This window comes from Protopterus annectens, chromosome 7.part0, assembly GCF_019279795.1.
Source record: "Protopterus annectens isolate FY-2018-M chromosome 7.part0, PAN1.0, whole genome shotgun sequence".
Classification (NCBI taxonomy): Eukaryota; Metazoa; Chordata; order Ceratodontiformes; family Protopteridae; genus Protopterus; species Protopterus annectens.
This window is the reverse complement of record NC_056739.1, coordinates 1206262265-1206285473: the sequence shown is the minus strand read 5'-3', so window position 1 is coordinate 1206285473 and position 23209 is coordinate 1206262265. Positions and strand designations below refer to the sequence as shown.

General features: G+C 43.5%; 1 protein-coding gene across 1 annotated transcript in view; it reads left to right on the top strand.

Moving 5' to 3' along the window:
* The window catches only part of IREB2 (iron responsive element binding protein 2), a 2086845-nt gene that overhangs the window by 493563 nt on the left and 1570073 nt on the right, over positions 1-23209 (top strand). The window contains exon 6 of the mRNA XM_044077824.1: positions 7294-7363. Within this exon, the coding sequence (XP_043933759.1) occupies positions 7294-7363 (70 nt within the window). The remainder of the gene's footprint in view (positions 1-7293; positions 7364-23209) is intronic.

The window sequence follows — 23209 nt, the reverse complement described above, 5'->3', positions numbered from 1 at the left end:
TCTGGCATTGAGCAGCATTACCCTCAGTTTCTTCCCATTTTGTTTTCTAGGGTGGTAGGTTTAGAATTTGAGCCTTGCCTAAAAAGGCACTATGGGGTGGCAAGAGCCTTGGCCAATATCCAGAATCCCAGGGTGACAGGTGCAAGCCGTCCGCTATGGCAGCGTGGCTTGTCAAGCATGTCATCCCAGGCAGACAGACACTGGATCCCCTTTGAATGACACCAGACATTAAGCCAATTGTTAAAGCTGATCATCTTGTCTCTATATTGTGGCATCATTCTTGGTGAAGGAAGGATACTGCTCAGGGTCAGGGTCATACCTGCCTGGTCTACATAATCAGAGAGCTCCTCTATGTCTCTTTTCATGTAGTCCAGGGAGGTACGTCTTAGGTCGTTCACACCAGCATGGACAATGACTGTGTCATATTTGTACTTGCCGTGGAGTGACCCGAATGCTTGTGTTATGTGGCGGATTCTAGCGCCCGATAGGCAGCTTACTGTGACCCTCTCCTTGTTCAGCCTGGTGAGTGGGACGTCAGTGTGTCTGACTATGGAGTCACCTATGACAAGTATGTTTGGTGTTGTATTTGGCCTTAAGGACTGTGACTGCTTTGCACACTGATTTTTTGGTTTATGTGTTGCTTGTGGGGTGTCTTGAGGTAGCAGTTGTTTGGGTGTCTGCTTTGGAGGCCTCTGCTGTTTAGGTAACTTTTTACTCAGAGCCTCCGAGTATGTCTTTGTGTGTTTATGTGTTTGATTCAGTGGTGTTGGTAGCATTATGTGAGGCTGGTTTTGTGGTGTGTGTAGTTGCCTTCTCCTCCTGTCTGGTCTTGCCAGTCCTGAGTTGAGAGAGCTCAGCCTCCAGTTTGGCTAAATAGCTGTATCTCTCGCAAGTATTTGTGTTATGTGCGAGGGGGAGAGGGTTGTCTGTGTACATGAGGCAGTTATAACATTGCCTCAAGATTCCCAGATTCACCAGCTGGACCGGAGAGGAGATTGACAACTGACCTTTGGACATGCTAGAATAATATTGGGAATTCCTTAATAATTGAAAACAAGGGCCAGTGGGGAGTGAGGGTGTAGTGCTTTTAATTTTTAGTGCTGACTTATATAATTGCTTTAGTGAGCAAGTGCCAGGTAACTTGAGTGCAATGTGTTACAAGTAACTAAATGCAAAAATGACAAACAGTAACTTTCTTTCAAGTGAAACAAGGAAATAAGTACAGTAAGCAATGCAGATATCACTAGTGATCCACAGAAGCACTGAGAAGCTGCGTATTAGGTGGAATTAGCGTTCCAGGGAAATAACAAGCAAACAAACAACAAGCATATAAACAAAGCTAGATTCAGCAGGCCTGGATCTAGTCTATGCTACAGCAAACAAGGTGTACCAATTTCAGTAAGATACAGTTCAAATATTCAGGCACTATAAACCTTTAACCAGAAATTCCCAGCTCAGAAGGGCAGAGTCCAGCCTCTTCTCCCACAAGAGTGCAGACCACGAACCTTCTTAATGTAAAATAACTGGCCTGAAGCCCAAGTGCTTAAACCAGAACTAATACACTTGGACACTGGGCTCTCAATCAGCAGTTCCCAACTTAGAAGAATGAAAGCTACCTGTCCTGCCACCACAGTGCTTGCCACAAACCTTCCTAATGTAAAACAACTGGTCTGAAGCCCAAGTGCTTAATCCAAAAGACTTAGAATGATAGCTACACTTTAATCAAGTTACAACCAAGCAGTAATAAATACAATTGAATACTTTAGAGAATGTCTGGATTAGTGCTCAAGTTACACAAACAAAGCTAGATCAGCAGGCCCGAATCCAGTCTATGCCACAGCAAACAAGGCGCACCAACTTCAGTAAGAAGCAGTTCAGATATGCATGCACTATAAGCCTTTAACCAGAAATTCCCAGCTCAGAAGGGCAGAGTCCAGCCTCTCCTCCCACAAGAGTGCAGACCACGAACCCTCTTAATGTAAAATAACTGGCCTAAAAGCCCAAGTGCTTAATTCAAAATGAATACACTTTTAGAATAACAGACACTGAGCCCTCAATCAGCAGTTCCCAACCTAGAAGGATGTAAGCTACCTGTTCTGCCACAACAGTGCAGACCACAAACACTCTCAGTGCAAAACAACTGGTCCGAAGCCCAAGTGTTTAAACCAAAAGGCTTAGAATGAGTTACACCAAGCAGTAATAAATACAACTGAGTATTTTTAAGATGATGCAAAAGTAAAATGAAGTAGGTAGAAACACAAGTACAGTAAAAGCAGATGAATTTTTTTTTTTTTTTTTTTTTAAATCTGAACAAGTGCTGAGATCAAAGAAACAGATTTGAGTGCTGAAACTAGAAAACTGGCTAGTTATAAGAAAAAAAACAAGCTAGAAGGCTTCCCTAAAACACAGAAGGGCTTGGGGGCTCAGAAGCCTACAAATAGTCTATACCACTTAACAGGAAAGGCAGGAAATATGCTTTATTTATTTATTTATTGTTTGTCTCTTTCCCAGATGCTCTCTTTGTACACAGTAGGAGTGCCTGAAATCAGAATATGATCTCACTGCACTCAGTTGAGTGAGCAAATGAGATGGGCCCAGAGGCAGGCTGAGGGGCGGGCAGTTTCAAGGCCACTAAGATTAACACCAAAACAAAAACAGGGAAGGTGGGTGGGAATAACTTAGGAGCAGAGTTAAAACTGCCAGTTCAGTTAAATATTTCTTCAACACAGTTTAAATCAAATTAAATACTGTATTTTTTTTTAAAAAAGTGCAGATAAAGGTACTTAAATTCTCTTATACGTCCAGTTGAATATAACCAAGTTCTTAGCCGGCCAAAGCTGAGGTTTTTAAGCAGAAAATATGTCACACTGTACCACTTAAAAAGGCAAAGACAGGAAATCAAAGAATGTGGCTACCCCCACACCTGTAATTACTAGCAAATAACAAACAGCAGAGTTAAAACTGCCAGTTCAGTTAAATATTCCTTCAACACAGTTTAAGTCAAATTAAATACTGTATTTTTTTTTTAAAAAGTGCAGATAAAGGTACTTCAATTCTCTTATACGTCCAGTTGAATATAACCAAGTTCTTAGCCGGCCAAAGCTGAGGTTTTTAAGTAGAAAATATGTCACACTGTACCACTTAAAAAGGCAAGGACAGGAAATCAAAGAATGTGGCTAACCCCACACCTGTAATTACTAGCAAATAACAAACAGCAGAGTTAAAACTGCCAGTTCAGTTAAATATTCCTTCAACACAGTTTAAATCAAATTAAATACTGTATTTTTTTTTAAAAAAGTGCAGATAAAGGTACTTAAATTCTCTTATACGTCCAGTTGAATATAACCAAGTTCTTAGCCGGCCAAAGCTGAGGTTTTTAAGCAGAAAATATGTCACACTGTACCACTTAAAAAGGCAAGGACAGGAAATCAAAGAATGTGGCTACCCCCACACCTGTAATTGCTAGCAAATAACAAACAGCAGAGTTAAAACTGCCAGTTCAGTTAAATATTCCTTCAACACAGTTTAAATCAAATTAAATACTGTATTTATTTTTAAAAAAAGTGCAGATAAAGGTACTTAAATTCTCTTATACGTCCAGTTGAATATAACCAAGTTCTTAGCCGGCCAAAGCTGATTACTTGCCTTGCCAATAACTAAATGACCAAAGAATCAACCCTTGTACTTTGTGAAGCAAACACCTTGACCACTATGCCAACCCCCATGATGGATTTTAGTTTTGCATATGGATATCTGCATTTATGCCATGAAACTGTTGGAAATCAAGACAGGCAGTATGCAGTACATGTGTCTTACAAATTAAAGCCTGGAATGTTATTTTTATACTGCTGAGATCTATTGACTGTTGATTGCCCTGTGTGCTGCAATGTATGTAGTGTGTAAGCTTATGTAATTATAGCTATCAAAAGTTTAACACAATGCATATATTTTAAACAAACTTGATAACTTCACATGTATACTGTTCTTGCAGTGTTTTTTATATATTTAAAGTATATAATTTTCTGAAAATTCCTGGTACTTGTTCACTGTAACAAATGGTAAAGTTTTCTGTGAAGGACAGCAGTGGAGTGTTTTTATAAAACAATGCATCAGGTCTATGGGTGGGTGTGGGAGTGTGTGTATGTTGGTAAGGGTGTGTTACTAGTCATTTTCACAATGTTGTAACAGTAAGCCTTCATACTTTTATTTATACAGTTGTTCTAGTCAACAACTATGCAGAATTATTCACAGAAACCTTGTACATGTCAATGACTGCATTTGAGACTGCTGTACCTAAAAGAAATTAGCCCAGACATATCATCAAAAACAATCCCCACTTATGGAATCCTTACCCTTAACAGAGTGTATAACAAAAGACAACAGTCATGGCTGAAATCAAAATGAGCAACTCTAATAGAGATAAGCTCTCTGAATGAATTAAACAAGAAACTAAGAGGTCTAGTAAAGTCCATCAAGGCAAGTTATGAGGGATAGGATGATCTCCCAGGCTAAAGGCAGTCACAAGGCCTTTTTCAGCTAGTTCAGGAACGTTAAAGGTAACACTCATCAGTGTGCAGAACTGGTCATAAGTGACAGAACCTTCACTGACCAGCATGACCAAGCAAATGTACTGACTGCTCTAACTTCACCATCCACTCCCCTCACTACTCCTTTTGAAATTCCATCTGGCATATCCCCCACACACACACATACTATTGACAAGATGCAGTGGAGGCGCTGTCTAAGGCCAAAAACAGTGCTTCAGTGGGCCCTGACAGTATACCTGGTTGCCTCCTAAATAGTTTAAAACGTGACCTAGCAGGACCACTGCAGGCACTGTTCAGCAACAACCTCAAAACAGGTTATGTGCCATCTCTCTTTATAATGATGGACCATCAACTGACCCTGGAAACTACAGACCCATCATTCTGATAAGTGTAATATGCAAAGCCATGGAAATTATCATGGAAAACATTGTCAACCTGTAGGAAGTTCTAGTACCACTCTGCTCAGCACTCATCATACCCATCATTGAGTACAGTGCCCCCTTTGGCATGTACCTAACCAGGCAGCTGCAGTAGTTGAATTGCCCCCCAAAGATCCCTCACCAGGAGAATCCAGAGTATGAATACCCTGTACAACACAGATTGCCTTAAGGCCCTGTCTCTGTACTCAGACTCTTACAGGTTACTGAGAGGCAGTCTATGCCTAGCTTATAAGGCATCCTCAGATCCAGCTGTGGTGGATTTCTTGCACATCCACAACACAAATGGCACCAGAAACACTGGATCCAAGGACCTAAACTCTGCCTGCAACGCAAATAGAACATGATGGGAGAAAGTGATGTATGTCTGTAAGGATCCTTGCATTATGGAATAAGCTCCCCTTCCATGTTAAAGCAGAGTTCACCCCTAACCATATTCAGACAATACCTTGACAGGTGGATGGGAAACTGAAAATTCAACCTAGGTCTGGCCTGTACATCTCTGATGGGCAAACATTGACGGTAAGTAAATTCCCAACTAACATACACCCCCCCAACATAACACTTAACTACCTGCTTAACTGGCATAATCCCTTGATAAGCACCTAAGGTACTCTGGGACAAAACTGAGTTGGGTTGCATGGTCAGGTTTATAAAGACCCTGGTGGTTACTAACTGAGTATAAACCCATGAAATTCAAATGGTTTGTGTGCCCTGTATGCACAGTCATACTTCCTCCCCTGCCTGTGCTTTAGACACCTACCTGAGCTACTAGTTGAACTGGTCGCCTGTGGCATAGCCAGAGCTTTAACTCTCTATGACATGGTGCTTGCTGAACCCCACAAGTTGTTAGTCAGTCTCACCAAGTTGTTTTGATAGCTGCTGTGCAGCCAGTCAGCTATGCAGTGAACTACAGCTGTTTGAGTGTTGTGTTGAAGGCATTATGAAGCTTTATAAAACAGTGCTTGCATCTTTTAAGAGAAATGTGCTATTCTTCATCAAAGTATTAGTATACAGCTTCTGCAGACAAGTTTACATTATTTTTTATTTTACCCCAGTATGTGGCATATTTTGTTTATAGCAGTAGTATAATCAAACTGGAAAAGCTGTGTGACAGATTAATAATAACATAACCCAATAACCCTTGTTTCACAAAGGTTTTATTATTTTACCTTACTGTTAACTTGAATTACTAGATACATAGACTGTTTCAAGGTAACTGTAGTTATAGAACAGACTTATGTGCATGTAATTCATGTATAAAGCTCCCTTCCACCTCTTACATGTTAATGTAATCTCTTTTCTAAATGCAAGCCACATGCTGTACCAAAACAGCATTCCCTTTTATGTAGAAGAGCAGTACTTTACAATGCCTGTAAAATAAAGACCCCATATATGACTGGTTTTGTTCGATGAGTTTATAAAACCTTTTATGTTAAATACATTTTCAAGTCCTGTTGCCTATACAGTCTTACTCGGTGCTTGCTGTTTTGCTGTCAAATTGAGTTCTGAGTATCCTCAGTCTGACACTTGAGGCTAACACATAGAGGGCTGAATGCATTTGGAATCAAGAAAGGACATGGCAGAGAATACAGAACAGTTGCATCCAAAGACAATGAAATGAGTTTTGACTTTCACCTCTTTTTCATTGTCAAAATCAAATTTGCAAGTCTGTGTAATACTTGGATTTCATATAACAAAAACTCGGGAACTATCTCCTTCCAGAAGTATATTCCAGAGTTTATTAATGGAAACAGTTGATCTGCTGTGGTGACCCCTAATGGGAGCAGCCGAAAGAAGAAGAATTAATGTGAACACACCTGACCACTACTGTTTTTAAAAGAAAAATAAAATAAAAAATAAAAGTACTTAAAGGTGAACTGTTTAAAAATTTGCCATATTTAAATTTGGTGAGTATAGAGGGAATGTTGGCCAGGTTAATAAGATAATTAGTAATTTAAAACTGCAATACCTGACATCTTTCTTTGTTGCATCTGTTCTTTTCCACTGCAATACTGCAGATGATTAGTTTTGTATGTTATGTTTAAGTAGAGTCTTGGATTGATTTCAGGTTTTTAAACTGATTATTGTTTTTCTGAACTATGGGGGGGGAATATATATATATATATATATATATATATATATATATATATATATATATATATATATATTTATATACACACACACATATATATATATATATATATATATATATATATCTATATATATATCTATATATATATATATCTATATATATATATATATATATATATATATATATTTTTTTTTTTTTTTTTTTTTTTTTTTAGACCAGCAACCATAGCAAAGAACCAAGAAACAGAATTTGGCAGAAACAAGGAACGTTTGCAGTTCTTAAAGGTACACTTGTTAAATTGCTAGCTTTTACTGTGTCTATATGAGGGTGCCAGTTTAGATTGTCTGATATTAAAAATAATGGCAGAGATAACAAAGCTGATGGAGAATGTGAACCTTGAATGCTTTACTCAGTAGGCGATGCAGTCGAATGGTTATGTGAACTTGTGCCCATGAGCCCTCTGTCTGGTCTGTGGAGGTAAATTTCTTTAGTTAGATCCAGAGTTGTGATGCCTGTATGTTGGTGTCTGTAGATGTTCTTCTATTCACATGTTGCAGTATTCATAACAGTGGGGAGTTGCTGCCAGCAGCACCACTTTCCAGCCAGTATACCATGGTCTTTGTTTCTGGAGGATACGTGTGACATCCCTTGTCAGGGGCATAAACTGATGTAGGGTATAAAGGTGACGTCTGCACGCACCCTCCTCAGAATTTTCCTGCCGCAGTGAGCACCGGACTCCTGTTTGCCAGTTCCAAAAGCAGATCGCATTTCAGACCGTTAAAGTTTCCAGATTGGACTACTGTTTCATCCTACCGATACAGATAAGTGCCCTGTTGAGTTTTTTCATTGCCTTTGATTATTGTTATGTCAGCTAGAAAGGGAAAGTGTGCTTGTGAGAGACAAATTCCTCACAAGGACACCCACGAGAAGTGCGTTTTTTGCGTAGATGAGGCCCACGACCATATGTCCTGCCCCATTTGCAAATCTTTCATTCCCAAAACCCTTCGCAGCCATCTTGCTGCACTAAAATTGTATTTAGAAAATCAGAGACTCAGACGTCTTGTGCTTGGTATGGGAGGGAAGAGTAGGCCCGTCCAAAGACCCACCAAGGAAGAAGGCCAAAAAAGTTAGGCCAGAATCCCTTGTTGCGCCTCAGGAGTCTGAGAAGGTTCTTGAGGCTGATGAGAGCCAGATATTAAACCAGGCCTGGGAACCACTATGAAAGCTGGGATGGCGGAAACCTTTAGTACATCCACTGAAGCTACTCAGGCATCAGATCCGGATGGCAGAGGGGAACCAAGACTCAGTCTTTCGGAGGGCCTAGCTCCTTCTCTTCCACCTAGACAGACTTCTGCTCCGATTCTCTCTCCACTGACTACTCCTTTAAAGAAAAAACAAAAAGTTAAACACACTGAAACCCAACCAGTTCCTGGATGGGAAGTTTTTTCTGAGAGCCTTTTTAGGGCTTTTCAGGCCCTACAGACACAGGCCTCACCAGCCACCACTACTCAACCTGCTTTACAGGTTTCAGAGGAAGACTATTCCTCTTCAGAGGAATCCTTCTCATTTGAATCCCAAATAGAGTCCCCAAATGATTTCATCACCCCAGAGGAGGAAGACTCCATTACTCCTGAATCTCCAGGAGAAGAAATTACCATCTGATATTGTTAATCCTCATTCATTCCTTACGCATGGGTATCGGTTCTGACCTCGGAACCAAGCCGGCCATTTTCCAAGCTTGCGTTAGCTACAAACTCTCGAGCTAAACTCTTACCCATAATCCCCCTCTCCCTGTTACCTCAGATTTCGTTTGCTGCGTTGCCATTCGGTCGTGTCAAGCTGCTTCTCTTGAGCTAAGTATAGTTATTTGTTGTCAGAATAGTCATTTATATAAATTTTCTGTCAGAAAAGTTTCTATTTCGTTGTCTCTTCCCCTTTCGCATCTAGCAGCCTTATTTTCTTGAGTTTTTCTTCTCTTTCTCTACACCTTTTACCGCGAGGTATTTCTCCCCTACCATCGTTGGTAATCTTCCTTTTTTCATACCTTCGGGTATTCCTTTGTACCATTGCTGGTACCCTTTCTACGATCTCTTTTTTCTATCATGGCAGATAAGAAAGGTAGTCCAGGTTTTAAAAGGTGTTCTGATTGTGGACACACATTACCTACATCTGATGCACACGCTTTGTGCGTTTATTATTTGGGGGCGTCCCATTTATCTGTTGACCCGCCTTGTACTATCTGTGAACATTTTTCTAACAGAACCTTGTTAGAAAGGAAAAACAAGTTGTTGCTGAAGGGACTTCTTAAATCCCCCTTTTCAGAGGCTATTTCTGGGTCGGAGGCCTCAACCCCTCCTAGAGCCCATAAGAAAAGTTTGGATGTTCCTACTAAGGCCAAGTCTTTGCCTTCGTCCCCGGCTGGGGACTCCCGCCAACCAAAACCTAAAAAGGCTAAAGTTCCCGCTTTGGAGCTCACTAAGTCAGCCCCGGTGCTTTCGGTGCCTAGACTTTTGGCACCGAGGCCTTCGGCTCCATTTGTGATCTCGGCTCTGTCTTCTCCTGCAGCCTTCACTATGTCGGCACCCAGGGACTCCTCGGTTCAGACTATTACTACTGCTGTATTGGCACCGACTGCTTAGTCGGCACAGACCTTGACCGCGTTGGCTCTGACATCTTACTTGGACCCGATGCCTCAGTTGTCGGCTCCAGCTTCGGTACCAACCACTTTGGCACCGATCCTTGTGTCAGTGCAGACCGTGACCTCGGCACCGGTGACTTCCTCGGTGCAGACACCTGTAGTCCAGTCTCTCTCTTTCTGCACCATTGTTCTTGGTGCGGACTGGTGAGGTGGGCACCAAGTTTGTCTCTTCTGTGGACAGACATGTTTCTCCCTCAGTCTCTGTGAGGTTCGCTAGAAGCCTTTCCGAACATGATATGTTGCGTCTTGTGGATCAAGTGCTTTTGGCCAGAGGTATCCCACCCCCCAGGACCTACCCCTCCTTGGGAGGTGATCACCCATCTCCAAAGACCCCTTCTAATTCTCCTCCTTCATTGCCTTTAAAGTCCATTGATGTAGCACAGTCTTCCCGCTCTGCGGTTCCCTTTATGGATCTCAATAAGGAACCGCAGTTGCCTTCCTTGCAGGAAAGTTTTGCTACGACCCAGCATGACATTTGTGACACACGTAATGTGCTGCTCCACAACCATCTGGGGACTCTGAGTCGGCAGGCTGAGCCACTTAGGGGAGGCGTGACCCCTGTCCTGGACACTCACTCCTCTTCAGGTGGATCAGCCTTTCGCTTCTGCTGGCAATACTGGGCTGTCTATCCCCCCGCCCTCCTGTGGTACACTGGTTTCACAAGTCACACCTAGCAGACACCGGGTGCAAGGGCCTCAGGACATATTCCCACAGGAAACCCCTTTTCCGCTGTCTTCCCCAGCTTCTCCCTCTGAGGAAGTCCACCAGAATAGTTTGTGTAAGAGGAAGCACATGGACTCCACAAAGGAGTCCCTCACTGAAGACACAGACTTTGATATGGGGGAAGGATCCCGTTGGTCACCCTCTGAGGTACCCTTCAGTGATATCCTCAAAATTCTTAAACAGAGAGGTGACTGGTAGCCCTCTAATCCGACCTATGAGGAGTCTGTGTTGCTGCAGACTATTCACGCCCGGCCCCCTACCTCCTGGGTTACTCCACCTGCTGATGAACTTGTCCAGCTCATCGTGCAGCGTGCGTGGAAGGCTCCTGACACTGTCGAGGCTATTCCCGGGGGCCAAATAGGATTTTGTCCCCTCCTGCTACGGATCCCCATTGGTCAAAAGGTCTTCCTGTGGATGCTCTGGTGGTGGTGGCCGCAACAAAAAAGGATCTGGCAGAAGAAGAAAGCCAGACTGTCCATCCGCCTAACAAAGTGTCCCGGGCCCTGGACAGGATAGGGAAGCGCACCTTTGCATCAGTGACCTTTAATATCAGGTCCCTGAATTATATGGCACACTTTACCAGGCTTCAAAGGGATCTGATTTCCAAGCTCTCTGAAGCCTTGGCTGCTGCCGTGTCTGATGAGGTCTGTGACAAAGTGGCCTCTCAGCTGGCCACCGTTGAGTCAGTGTCTAACTCCTCTATGCAACTGATATCTCGCACACCAGAAGGAGCAGCTAGAGTGGCGGGTTCGGCTGCGGTCTTGAAACGACACACCTGGATGCGCTTGTGCAATTTTGCGGAACCCTTTCAGGCTTCCTTTCTTGAGCCCTCTTCGTTGTTTGGACCCAAAGTTAAAAGCACACTGGCCAGATGTGAACAGGACGGTAAGACCCTTTCTGCCATAGGTGTCCGTTATTCTTCCTCTCAACGTGCTTTCTCCCGAAACCAAAAGAGTGGGAAGATATGGTTCAAGAAATCTCAGGGTCCTTTCCGTGACGCACAGGCCGAGTTCTCCTCTAGAGGCAGAGGGGGAAACTCACAGGGAAGATGCTTTTTTCGGGGCAGAGAGGGAAACTCACAGGGAAGACGCTTTTTTCGGGGCAGAGAGGGTCTGCGTAACCAGGGTTCCAGGGACTTTTCCCTGGCCAGTCCTACTAACGCTCCTGAAGAGCGGCCCAACTGCTTTCCTCTGGAGGTGGTTGGGGGTCGTTTCTCCTTGTTCCCTTCTGCCTGGCTAACCATCACCACCAATTCTTGGGTACAAAGGATTATAACCAGAGGTTATCATATCCCCTTCGATATTTGTCCTGTCCCTTCAAAAAAACCTTCCCGACGTTCCACCCAGTCAAAGGAAAGAAGCAGCACTAGAGATAGAAAAGCTGCTAAGAAAGAGAGTCATCCAAATAGTCCCTCCAGACCAGATAGTATCTGGATTCTACTCAAGACTATTTTTGGTGCCAAAGAAATCTGGGGACTGGAGACCAATTTTGGATCTCAGTGTATTGAACAAGTTTGTGAGAGTACAAAAATTCCGGATGGACACAATACAGTCTATCCTCCCGCTTTTGGAAAAAGATGATTGGATGTGCTCGATAGATCTTCAAGATGTGTACTACCACATAAAAGTGGACAGGCCATTGAGAAGATTTCTGCGCTTCCGTGTGGGAGCCAGTCACTATCAGTTCAGAGTACGTCCCTTCGGACTCTACAGCCCTCAGAGTGTTCACAAAGTGCATGGCAGTCGTCACAGCTCACTTGCGACTTCAAGGATTCCAGGTGTTTCCATACCTGGACAACTGGCTCATTTCAGCCTCCACCAGTCATCTACTGGAAGAAGCCCTGGCATACTCTCTCCTCGCTGCACAAAGGCTAGGCATAACCATAAACTGGCAAAAATCCAATCTCACCCCATCTGTCAACAGAATTTATAGGGGTCATCTTAGATACAAAGAACTGCAGAGCTGCCATTCCAGAGCACAAAATTTTAAGGATAAAGCAACAACTGATTCCAATCCTTTCACGGGAGAAATCCACAGCTCACTCTGTTCTACTGCTGTTGGTTTCCATGGCAGCCTCCATCACCATTGTCCCCCTGGCCAGGTATCATATGAGGCTTCTACAATGGCTACTTCTCACTCAGTGGTATCCTTTTCAGCATCCTCTTTCAGCCAAGATTCAAGTAGCCCATAGGTGCTAACAGGATTTAAATTGGTGGATGACACACATTCTGTCACAATGGTCTCGCCCCCTTCTCCCCCCAGCAACCCAAGGCCACAGTGACCACGGATGCCTCCCTGATGGGGTGGGGGTGCTATGTCAGGGACAGTCAGTCCAAGGCACTTGGTCCGAACTGGAGGCCCATCTGCATATAAATGTTCTAGAGCTGAGGGCGGTGCTTCTGGCGTTGCAAGCATTCCATCCCCTGCTGCCGTCTGGGACGATTGCGATTCAATCAGACAACATGGTGGTAGTCTGGTACATCAACAAGCAAGATGGAACCAAATCTTACCCCCTTTGTTGAGAGGCCATGAGGATATGGCAATGGGTGATGACTATCAACCATTTTCTTCTAGCAATGCACATTCCCGGGAGTTCCAGCGTGATAGCAGACAGACTCAGCAGGTGCATTCTACAACCTCACGAGTGGTCCCTGAATCCCCTGATAGCGGTGAAGATCTTCCACCGCTGGGGCCGTCCTTGCTGCGACCTCTTTGCATCCCCGACCAACTACAAATGCAGCGACTACTTTGCCCTGATTCCCCCTCTGGGACAGTCACCCAGGGACTCTCTAGTCCACGACTGGCCCTCGGGTCTTCTTTATGCATTCCCACCTTTTCCCCTCATTCCCCAGTTTCTTAAGAAAGCCCGTCAGTTGAAGAACAAGGTAATCCTCATAGTACCATATTGGCCTCGTCAGATTTGGTTCCCCTTCCTTTGGCCTCACCTACTAGATTGACCATGGATTCTGCATCCAACCTCAGAGTTGATCTCACATCCACAGAATCTGATTCATCCCAACTTGAACAGCCTGAAGCTCACAGCTTGGCTACTCCGATTCCCTTGATTGCCAGGAAGAATGATCTTTCTTTACCAGTACGTGACATTCTCATTGCATCTCATAAGTCTTCCACTAGAATTACTTATCTAAGCAAGTGGAAAAGATTTACCTGTTTGCTGAAAGATAAACAAGTAGATCCCTTCTCAGCACCAGTGTCGATAATACTAGACTATCTGGCTGACCTTTTCCAATCAGGTCTAATTTCCATGAGGGTGTCCAAGATTCCTCTCTTATGTCTCACAAATTGTGCAAGACCTTCATAAAAGGTATGAATCATCTGAAGCCACCTTTTAGAGAACCTTATTCAACCATGGGATCTATCATTAGTTCTACAAGCTCTGATAGTGCCACCCTTTGAACCAGCTTCTTCTTGCGACCTCAAGCATTTGCCATGGAAAACCTTGTTTTTGGTCACCATTACTTCTGCCAGACGTATCTCTGAGCTTCAAGCTTTATGTATCAGGAGTCCATACTTGATTTTTCATAGAGATAGAGTGTCTTTGAGAACTAATCCTTCATTTCTGCCAAAAGTGATTTCTGAAATGTCTATTAATCAAACCATTGAATTGCCAGTTTTCTTTCCCAATCATTCAAACATGCCTACATACCCTAGATATCCACAGGCAAATCTGTTTTTACTTAAACAGGATTAGGTCCTTTCGTAAATCTGACCAGTTATTTTTGGCCTATTCTGGACCTAGATTAGGATCTGCTGTTACTAAGGTCACATTAGCTAGATGGTTGAAGGACTGTGTGACCGTTGCCTACTACCATGAAAGCTCATTCAAAAAGGTCGGTGGCAACTTCTGCTGCCTTCCATGCCAGAGCTTCTTTACATGACATCTGCGCAACTGCAACTTGGGCTACACCTCATACCTTAATCAATCATTACAAATTGGATTTGGCCTCCAGGGGAAGAGCATATTTTGGTTCTATGGTGCTCAGGAATGTCCTTCCATGAGAGCCTCCCAAGAATAGAAGTAGCTGGGGACTCTGTCCCATGTGTAAGGAATGAGCGAGGATTAACAATATCAGATAAAGAAGTTATGTCTTACCATAACGTTCCATCTGTATTGTTGATGCTTGTTCAGTCATTATGACCCTCCCTCCTTCCCCCTCCTGTGGCTTCTAGTGGATCTCACCATCCAGTTCTCTTAGGTCATTTGACCAGAGGTAGCCCCTACCTTCTTTTGACTTGCAAACTCAATCTGAGGTAACAGGGAGAGGGGGATTGTGGGTAAGAGTTTAGCTCGAGTGTTTGTAGCTGACGTCAGCTTGGAAAATGGCTGGCTCAGTTCCGAGGTCGGAACCGATACCCATGCGTAATGACTGAACAAGGATCAACAATACAGATGGAATGTTATGGTAAGACATAACTTCTTTGTTGGAGAGACAATCTCCCTCATGAAGGAGCATTTCATGGCAAGCATCTGAAGTTTCTGATACCAAGAAAAGATACTTTGACCTTCTGCAAATGGAGCAACCCTCTCCTTCAGCCATAGCCCCCTTGCTACCTGCCTTTCAGGATGCTTTCCTGGCTGCTTCAGTCTCCTGACTCTCAACCACCAGCTGCTAAATGTCTAGGCCATTTTTTACAAGGTCCCTCAGGATACCCAATGCCTCTTTACGAACCCTCCAGCAGACCCAGCAGTTATTGCTGTCTCTGCTGATAAATCATCCAGGCAATTACCTTTGTCTGCTCTTTATCCCACAGACAAAGACAGCAAATTTATGGGCAAACTAGGGAAGAAGGTTTATACCTCCTCTACTCTGGCTATTAGAGCTCTCAACTACCAAACACATATGGCTAAATATGTCTTGGATACCATTTCCAAGGCTTCCACATTACTATTTGAGCCACCAGACACTCCTATTAATGCTCAAATTAACACCCTCCTTTCCACTGCATGCCAAGTAACTAGGACTCAATAAAGTGCAGTTATGATGCTGTGGAAGCCTCATTTAAGTCTGCTGCATCCACCTCAGTCTTGAGGCGATATTCCTGGGTGAGACTACAACCCCTGCCCATGGATATGCAAACTAAATTGCTGGATGCACCCCTGGTTAATAATGCCCTGTTTGGCCAAGCCTCAGCAGAACTCCTCAAGTCCCTTGAAGAAAAAGTTAAGGAACTTCAGAATCTTAAACACCTTCTTCTAGTGTCCCCTATACCAAATATCACAGGAATTACCCACAGAAACCTTCCTTTTGTAGAAGGCAGTTAGTACACACTGCTCCACCGTCTAAAGGACATAGACAAACTAGGAAAAGCTCTATTCCTAGGTTTCCTACAAGTTCTGCTATGTCCTTTCGAGGCCAGTCTGACCAGTCCAGACCGCCTCCTCTGTGACTACCCTCCCTTGCACCAAAACACCCCACTTTCCGTCAGTCTCACCCTCTCCCTTCTCTCCTGGTGAATTATTACATCAGAACAGTGGGTTCTCTTCATCATTCAGTCAGGCTACTTCATGACTTGGTGGATGATACCACCCTTCCGTGGCATCCCTCAACCACCTGCAAGCCAAACCCACCTTTTCTCTCCTATCATTCAGCAGCTTCTACTTCAAGGTACCATAGAACGGGTACCACACCAGCAAAGAAACAGGGTTTTTTTCTCCAGAATGTTTCTGGTACCAAGGAAGGATGGCCCTTGGAGGCCAATCCTAGACTTATCCTACCTAAACCTATTTGTCAAAGTTCCCACTTTCAAAATGATTACCTTACCACTAATTCCAACTCAGACTTTCATGGTAGCCGTGGACTTAAAGGATTCCTACCTACACATCCCCATACACCAATATTACAGGAAATACCACAGATTTGCAATAGGCTCCTGCTGTTTGCAATTCTCAGCCTTGCCCTTTGGACTCTCTACTGCCCCCCGAGTATTCACAAAATGCCTGGCCCCAGTCATTGGCCACTGCAGGGTATTCAGGTATACCCATGCCTAGACGGACCTGCTCATTCTTCATAAAGACCGCCAAACCCTCCTGTTACATCTACAACAGGTAATTTCCACCCTATCTCTGTTTGGGTTCACCATAAATCAAAAAAAATCTCACCTGATCCCCTCTCAAGACCTGGTTTTCCTAGGTTGCAGGATCAGAACAGACATAATGAAAGTCTTCATTCCAGATCAAAGAATCCTAGACCTTTGCCTATGTTTTCAAAGAATCCTCTCCCACACCGTCCTGCAAGCTCGAGAGATTTTTAAGAATTCTAGGACACATGGCATCACTCATACCCATGTTGCCTCTAACAAAACTCCACATGAGAAAAATCCAGTGGATCCTGAAAAATCTGTGGAGTCAACACTCCCAGCCACTGGACATCCCCCTCCCCATAGTTCAGTGTCTGAAGAGGAACTCCACTGATGAATCTCAGCTCTTCATCTCAACCAAGGGATCCACCTTTAGATCCCAGCCTCCCTACAACAGGTCTCCACAGATGCCTCAGACTTGGGATGGGGGGCAGTGCTACTGACAAGCCATAAACAACTCTCAGTCCAAGGCACATGGTCCAACTCGAGACTAAGGACCATATCATCATCAAAGAAATGAGGGCTTTACACTTGACCCTGCTAAACTTAGTCAGTCCTTCACCCAGGAACCTTGAAAGTAGTCACAAACAATATGACGGTACTGTGGTACATCAAGCAGGGGGGAAAAAAGTCCTACCCTCTATGCAACCTAGCAGTCCAGATCTGGAACCTAGCAGCATCTCTCCACATTAATCTGCTAGTTGTATATGTCCCTTCCACAGAGAATATCATGGCAGACTACCTGAGCAGAACTTTTGCTCCAAGTCACGAATGGATGCTTCACAGGGAAGTTTTTCTAGACATAATCCACAGGTGGGGTATTCCACAAGCTGACCTTTTTGCCTCCACCTAGAACAGACAGATGCCCAAATTCTGCTCAAGGAATCCACATCCACAAGTGTGGAAAGTGGACGTCTTCTCCTTCCCTTTGGCGGGAAAGTACCTCTATGCCTTCCCTCCATTCACCCTAATTCAGAAAGTCCTTCTGAAAATACAGAGGGACAACCCAAAAATCCTACTGGTGACCCCCTTTTGGCTAATACATCATTGGTTTCCCCTCTTACACCTGCTAACTAAGGGCAATCACCACTGAATAGACCTACTCACTTACAGGACAGGGGAGCCTTACTACACCCTCAGGTGGACAATCTGAAATTAACCTTATAGGTGATAGGGTTTGATCCCCTACAGACACCTATACTCAGATGATGTAATCCATGTTCTGCAGGAGGCCAGAAAACCTAGTACCAAGAGAAACTATGTATCCAAATGGAACAGATTCTCCTACTGGTGTCAGTGGAAAAATCAGGCCCCTCTAACTACCTCTACACCTATGGTAGTTTCCTATTTGTGTGAGCTACTGTATTCAGGACTAACATATTTATCTGTCAAAGTGCATTTATCTGCTATCTCTGCCTGTCTGCCGGTCTCCCCTCCTCTGGCCTCTGGACTGGAGGTCAAACTTTTCCTCAAGGGAGTGCTTCACATCAGTCCTCCCAGGAAACCTATCCCTCCTCCTTGGGATCTGAACTTTGTACTAGAGAAACTTACATTGCCACACTTTGAACCAGCTCATTCAGTATCCCCAAAGCTATGCACACTGAGAACGGTTCTACTAGTGGCCCTTACATCCACCAGGAGTGTATCTAAGATCCAAGCCCTCGTGGTTCTCTCTCTTTACCTTATTTTCCACAAGGACAGAGTTGCCCTAATGACCAACCCTTCCTTCACGCGAAGGTGGCTAATGAACTTTTACTAAACCAGACCATCAACCTACCAGTTTTTTATCGTCAACCACAAAATTCCTCAGAAAAGACTCTTCATTCCTTGGATGCCCACAGACAACTGAGGTACAACTTAAAACCAAACCTATCAGAAAATCAGATCAACTTTTCAGCTTCTTCCATCCCAGAGCTCTAGGGAAGGCAGTCTCCAAGCAAACCATTTCCTCATGGATTTCAAAATCCATTACCCTATGCTACTCTTTCCATGGAAAATCCCTACACGGACAAGTCAAGCCTCACTTTGCCAGGGCAGCTGCTTCCTCGGCTGCCTTTTTCAAATGAATTGACTATGCTTCCATCCTGGAAGCTGCCACTTGGACTTCTGTCCAAACCTTTACCAGACATTACAAACTGGACCTAGTCTCTAGAGCTAGGGCAGGGTTTGCCAGGTTCATCCTCCAAGAGCTCATTGACCAGGGAACCCAATCCTCCACCCAAAACCACGCCTAAAAGCTCTGGTACTCTCCCTACTGTTATGAATACTGCAACATTTGAATAGAAGGGCATTGAATAGTTGTGTAAGAACTTACCATAACCTTAGATGTCCTGCTCTTCCATGTTGCAGTATTCAATCCTCCCCACCTGCCCCTCTACCATTTACATCTTGCTTGCCATTCTGACTTGGGGGGGGGGGGTATTACTTGATACCTCCCAATGTCTCCACTACACACAAACTGTCTACTTCCCTGACTCTTCATGGAATTCCAAGGGCCCCTTGGGACTCTTATACCCACAGGAGTGCTACTGTATGTGACAGTTCATTCTAAGGAGGGTGCGTGCAGACGTCACCTTTATACCCTACGTCAGTTTATGACCCTGACAAGGGACGTCACACGTACCCTCCAGAAACAAAGACTTTGGTATACTGGCCGGAAGGTGGCACTGCTGGCAGCAACTCCCTACTGTTATGAATACTGCAACATGAAAGAGAAGAACATCTAAGGTTATGGTAAGTTCTTACACAACTATTCTTGTTTGCTGTACTTCATTTCTTTTTTTTAACAAGAAATATCTTTATTAAATTATCATGTGATACAGGCAATCATACATTTATGTAAATGAAAACAAACCATGTTGATGTAATTTTAGTTGCCGACATTGTAAATCACTTATCTATCCAATCGTTATCTAATACTACATAGCTCATTTAGATCCCGCCTTCTTTTAAACCTCATTCCTCTTCTGCATGTATTGTTCCCACATTTCCCATTTTTTCTATGTAATTTGCTCTTACCCTTTTCTAAACTTTCCAGTGCTAGTTGTTTTATCTCTGTTACTATAATCATTACTTCTAATACAGTTAGTTTAGACTGATTTCCATTTTCTAATAACTACTTTTTTGGCTGCCACCATAATTAGACTCAGCAAGGTTTTACTACATCTAGGCAATTGTGATTCTGTATCATAGCTTAAAAAATCATTTCCACTTTGCTCACCCAGTATCTCTGACGTAGTAATCTGCAGGGAATCTTTGTCAACTCATTACATTCCCAGAAGATATGTTCTGAATTACCTGATGTCCTTCAAGGATGCATCTGCAGTCCTAACAAATGGGTTGTTTCCAAAGTCTGGGTCTGGCCTCGGCTGGTGTCGCACTCACACCCGCGTCATCTCTGCTGGTCTTCGGTATAAAGGCATCAGCCGACACCATTTTCCTCTGTCTTTCACACCTGAAGCAGAAGCTCAGATCCAGAGATTAATATTAAGACTCTTTCTTACCTTAGCTGTCAGAAAAAGTAAATAACTGTTTAACGAAACAAATACCTCATAAAGATTTCCACTCTTCTGCTTACCTTGTTTAGGCCCAGACCACGCTTGTTTAGCCTGTGCTTCCTTCAACCGACGAAACGCTTTAGGGCGGGTCGGAGTTGCTGAACAGAAAGGACCGACACTAGCCAAATCCATGCAACACCACAGTCCTGTGGTACATCAACAAACAAATGACTCTGGACCTGTGGAATATGGCTCTGAGCTACAACATTCAATTACAGGCAATATTTGTAAACATCCTAGCATACATGTTAAGCAGAACTACCTCGGATGCTCACGAATGGATGCTACACCCGGACATCTTCAAAGCCATCACAAAGAAATTTGGAATGCCACAAATAGACCTATTTGCATCCCCACTCAATCACCAGCTCAACAAATTCTGCACAAGGACATACCACCCTCTTGCTTGGAAGGTGGACTCTCTATCCTTCAATTGGAAAGGCCTGACAGCATATGCATTTCCACCCCTTCCTTTGATGCACAGGGTACTACTGAAAATCGATAATTCTGATAGCTCCAAATTGGCCAAGACAACATTGGTATCCATTACTGAGGAGCATGTCCCCTGATTCCTTTGATGTTGACTCAGAGCAACTACAACATCTTGCATCTAAACCTGAAAACTCTGCAACTCACTGCCTGGAACATTACATAAGAGCATCTAACCCAGATTTATCCCAAAGGGTTAAAGACATTATCCTTGGAAGGAACTATGCAGGAAAATAGAAAAGGTTTGAAGATGTGTCAAAGGTAGATATGCCAACATCCTGGAGTATTTGGCAGAGCTCCTACATACTGGCCTGTCCTATTCCTCCATCAAGATACATGCATCAGCTATTTCTGCAGAATACAGCCTCGATCCCCCTGTCTTCTCGATCCTCTACTCAGGCAGTTCCTCAGAGGAATTAAGAATGTAAAACCTCCTAGGAAACCACCATTACCAGCATGGGACTTGAATTTTGTGCTAGAAAAATGACACTCCCTCTTCAACCAGCAGCAACAGCAGATCTTCAACACCTATCCTGGAAAACTGCTTTCCTACTGGCATTTACTTCAGCAAGAAGGGTTTCGAACTACAGGCTTTAATGGCAGTGCAACCCTTCCTAATCTTCCATCAAGATAGAGTGTCCATGAGAACTAATCCTACATTTATGCCTAAGGTGGTATCCAGAGTGTCTCTAAACCAGGCAATCCACCTACCTACCTTCTTTCCCAATCCACAGAACAAAGGGGAAAGACTGCTGCATACCTTACTACCTGGACAGAACCAAGGGCAATAGAAAACTGACCAGCTCCTAGTAGCCTATGCAACAGGAAGGGAAGGAAAAGCAATTTCCAAACAGACAATCTCCAAGTGGATAGGAAATTGCATAAGATTCTGTTACTCCTATCATGGAAAGCAAATTCCACAGAACATAAGGCCTCATTCTACAAGGGCTACAGCCACTACCACAGCCTACATTTGCCAAGCATTATAACTTACCTCTATACTCTAGATCCCGAGCAGGATTTGCCACTGCTGTGTTGCAAGGGATCCTAACTACACCATAATTCTTATTCCTCCTCCCTAGTTTGGCGACTGCAGATGCATCCTTGAAGGACATAGTACAGTTTTGTACCTACCATAAATGTAGATGTCCGAACAGGATAGGGATCTCTTATGGTGTATTTGTTTGTATATATGTACATACATGTATATTTTTTGTGTTTGCCTTCTACTCCTTGGGAAACATTGGCATTTACCCAAAAATTTAGCTATCCAAGAGGGCTACTGGCATCTGGGGCAAGAAACACTGAGGAGACCAGCAGAGATGACATTAGGCCAGACCCAGACTTTGGAATCCGGCCCGACCGGAAAGCTGATGTACAGGACAACCCATTTGTTAGGACTGCAGATGCTATCCTGTTCGGACATCTACATTTATGGTAGGTACAAAACTGTACTTTTCTTCCCCCATCACACCTCCAACATTGCTGTCTACCTGAGGCAAAATTCTTTGGAGTTTACTTGGGGTATTAAAATGGGTCCACTTTGGAATTTTGAAATTTCACAATCCCGACGTTCTAAGTACCAATGCTCAGTACCTCGGAATTGTGAAATCTCAAAACTTGTAAGTGGAGATCGCCATACAGTGCGGAACGGGAACATTATTGTTCTCTTCGCTGTAGTGAGATTTTGGAGTTAGTATATTTAAGTTGCAGGGGGAGTGGTGGGTGCAGGGGGGTAAGCCCCCCTGCAAAACCGGCTTTTTTGATGTCTTCTTGATTTTGTTTGTTTATTTTTTTGTTATTTCGAGATTTCACAATCTCAATGTTCTGAGCATCTGTATTTCGAATGCCAGGACTGTGAAAATTTGGAATTTCGTAGTGGACCTATTAAAATACCTATGTAAACACTTCCAAGCAAAGATCCTAAGTCTTCTAGACTTTGTTGCATATTTGGGAGACATAGATATAGCCCACCATTGTTTCTTTGTAAATTGCTTATCCAGTCTCTTACCAATCCTTTCTAACCTCCTCTGATTGATTCTTACAGTTATTGTGCAATATTTTTATATGTTGTACTAATTACTCCTTTTTTAACAACAGCTTCTGTTATTGATTCTACTAAAAACTTGACCATTGTTGACCTTTTGCTTTGCATCCCCCTATTTATTTCTGTTTGCCTGTACTCTGATATGAATCCATTGATGGAGAAGGCTGTCTCTAACCTGCAGTCCAAATAAATTCTTGGCCCTTACCATTTTGTTACCTTTCCCCCTCTAATTATCTGCTCCCCATACCTTGGTTCTTTTGCCAGTTTTCTCCATTAAATTCTAACTCCCTCCTGCCTATTGTCTGTATCCTTAATTGCAGGCATCCCTATCAGCAGAATCTCTTTCTCCATTCCTGTGTTAGCTTAGTTCTTTGAATACTTTCTGTTACTTTATGAATATATTTTGTATGGTTAGCTGTACTCCATTCTTTAAGGGTGAATTAGGTTCTAACCTTAATCATTTCTGCCATTGAGAAGGCAACTGTCATTTGTTAATTCATCATTACTGTTCCTTAAC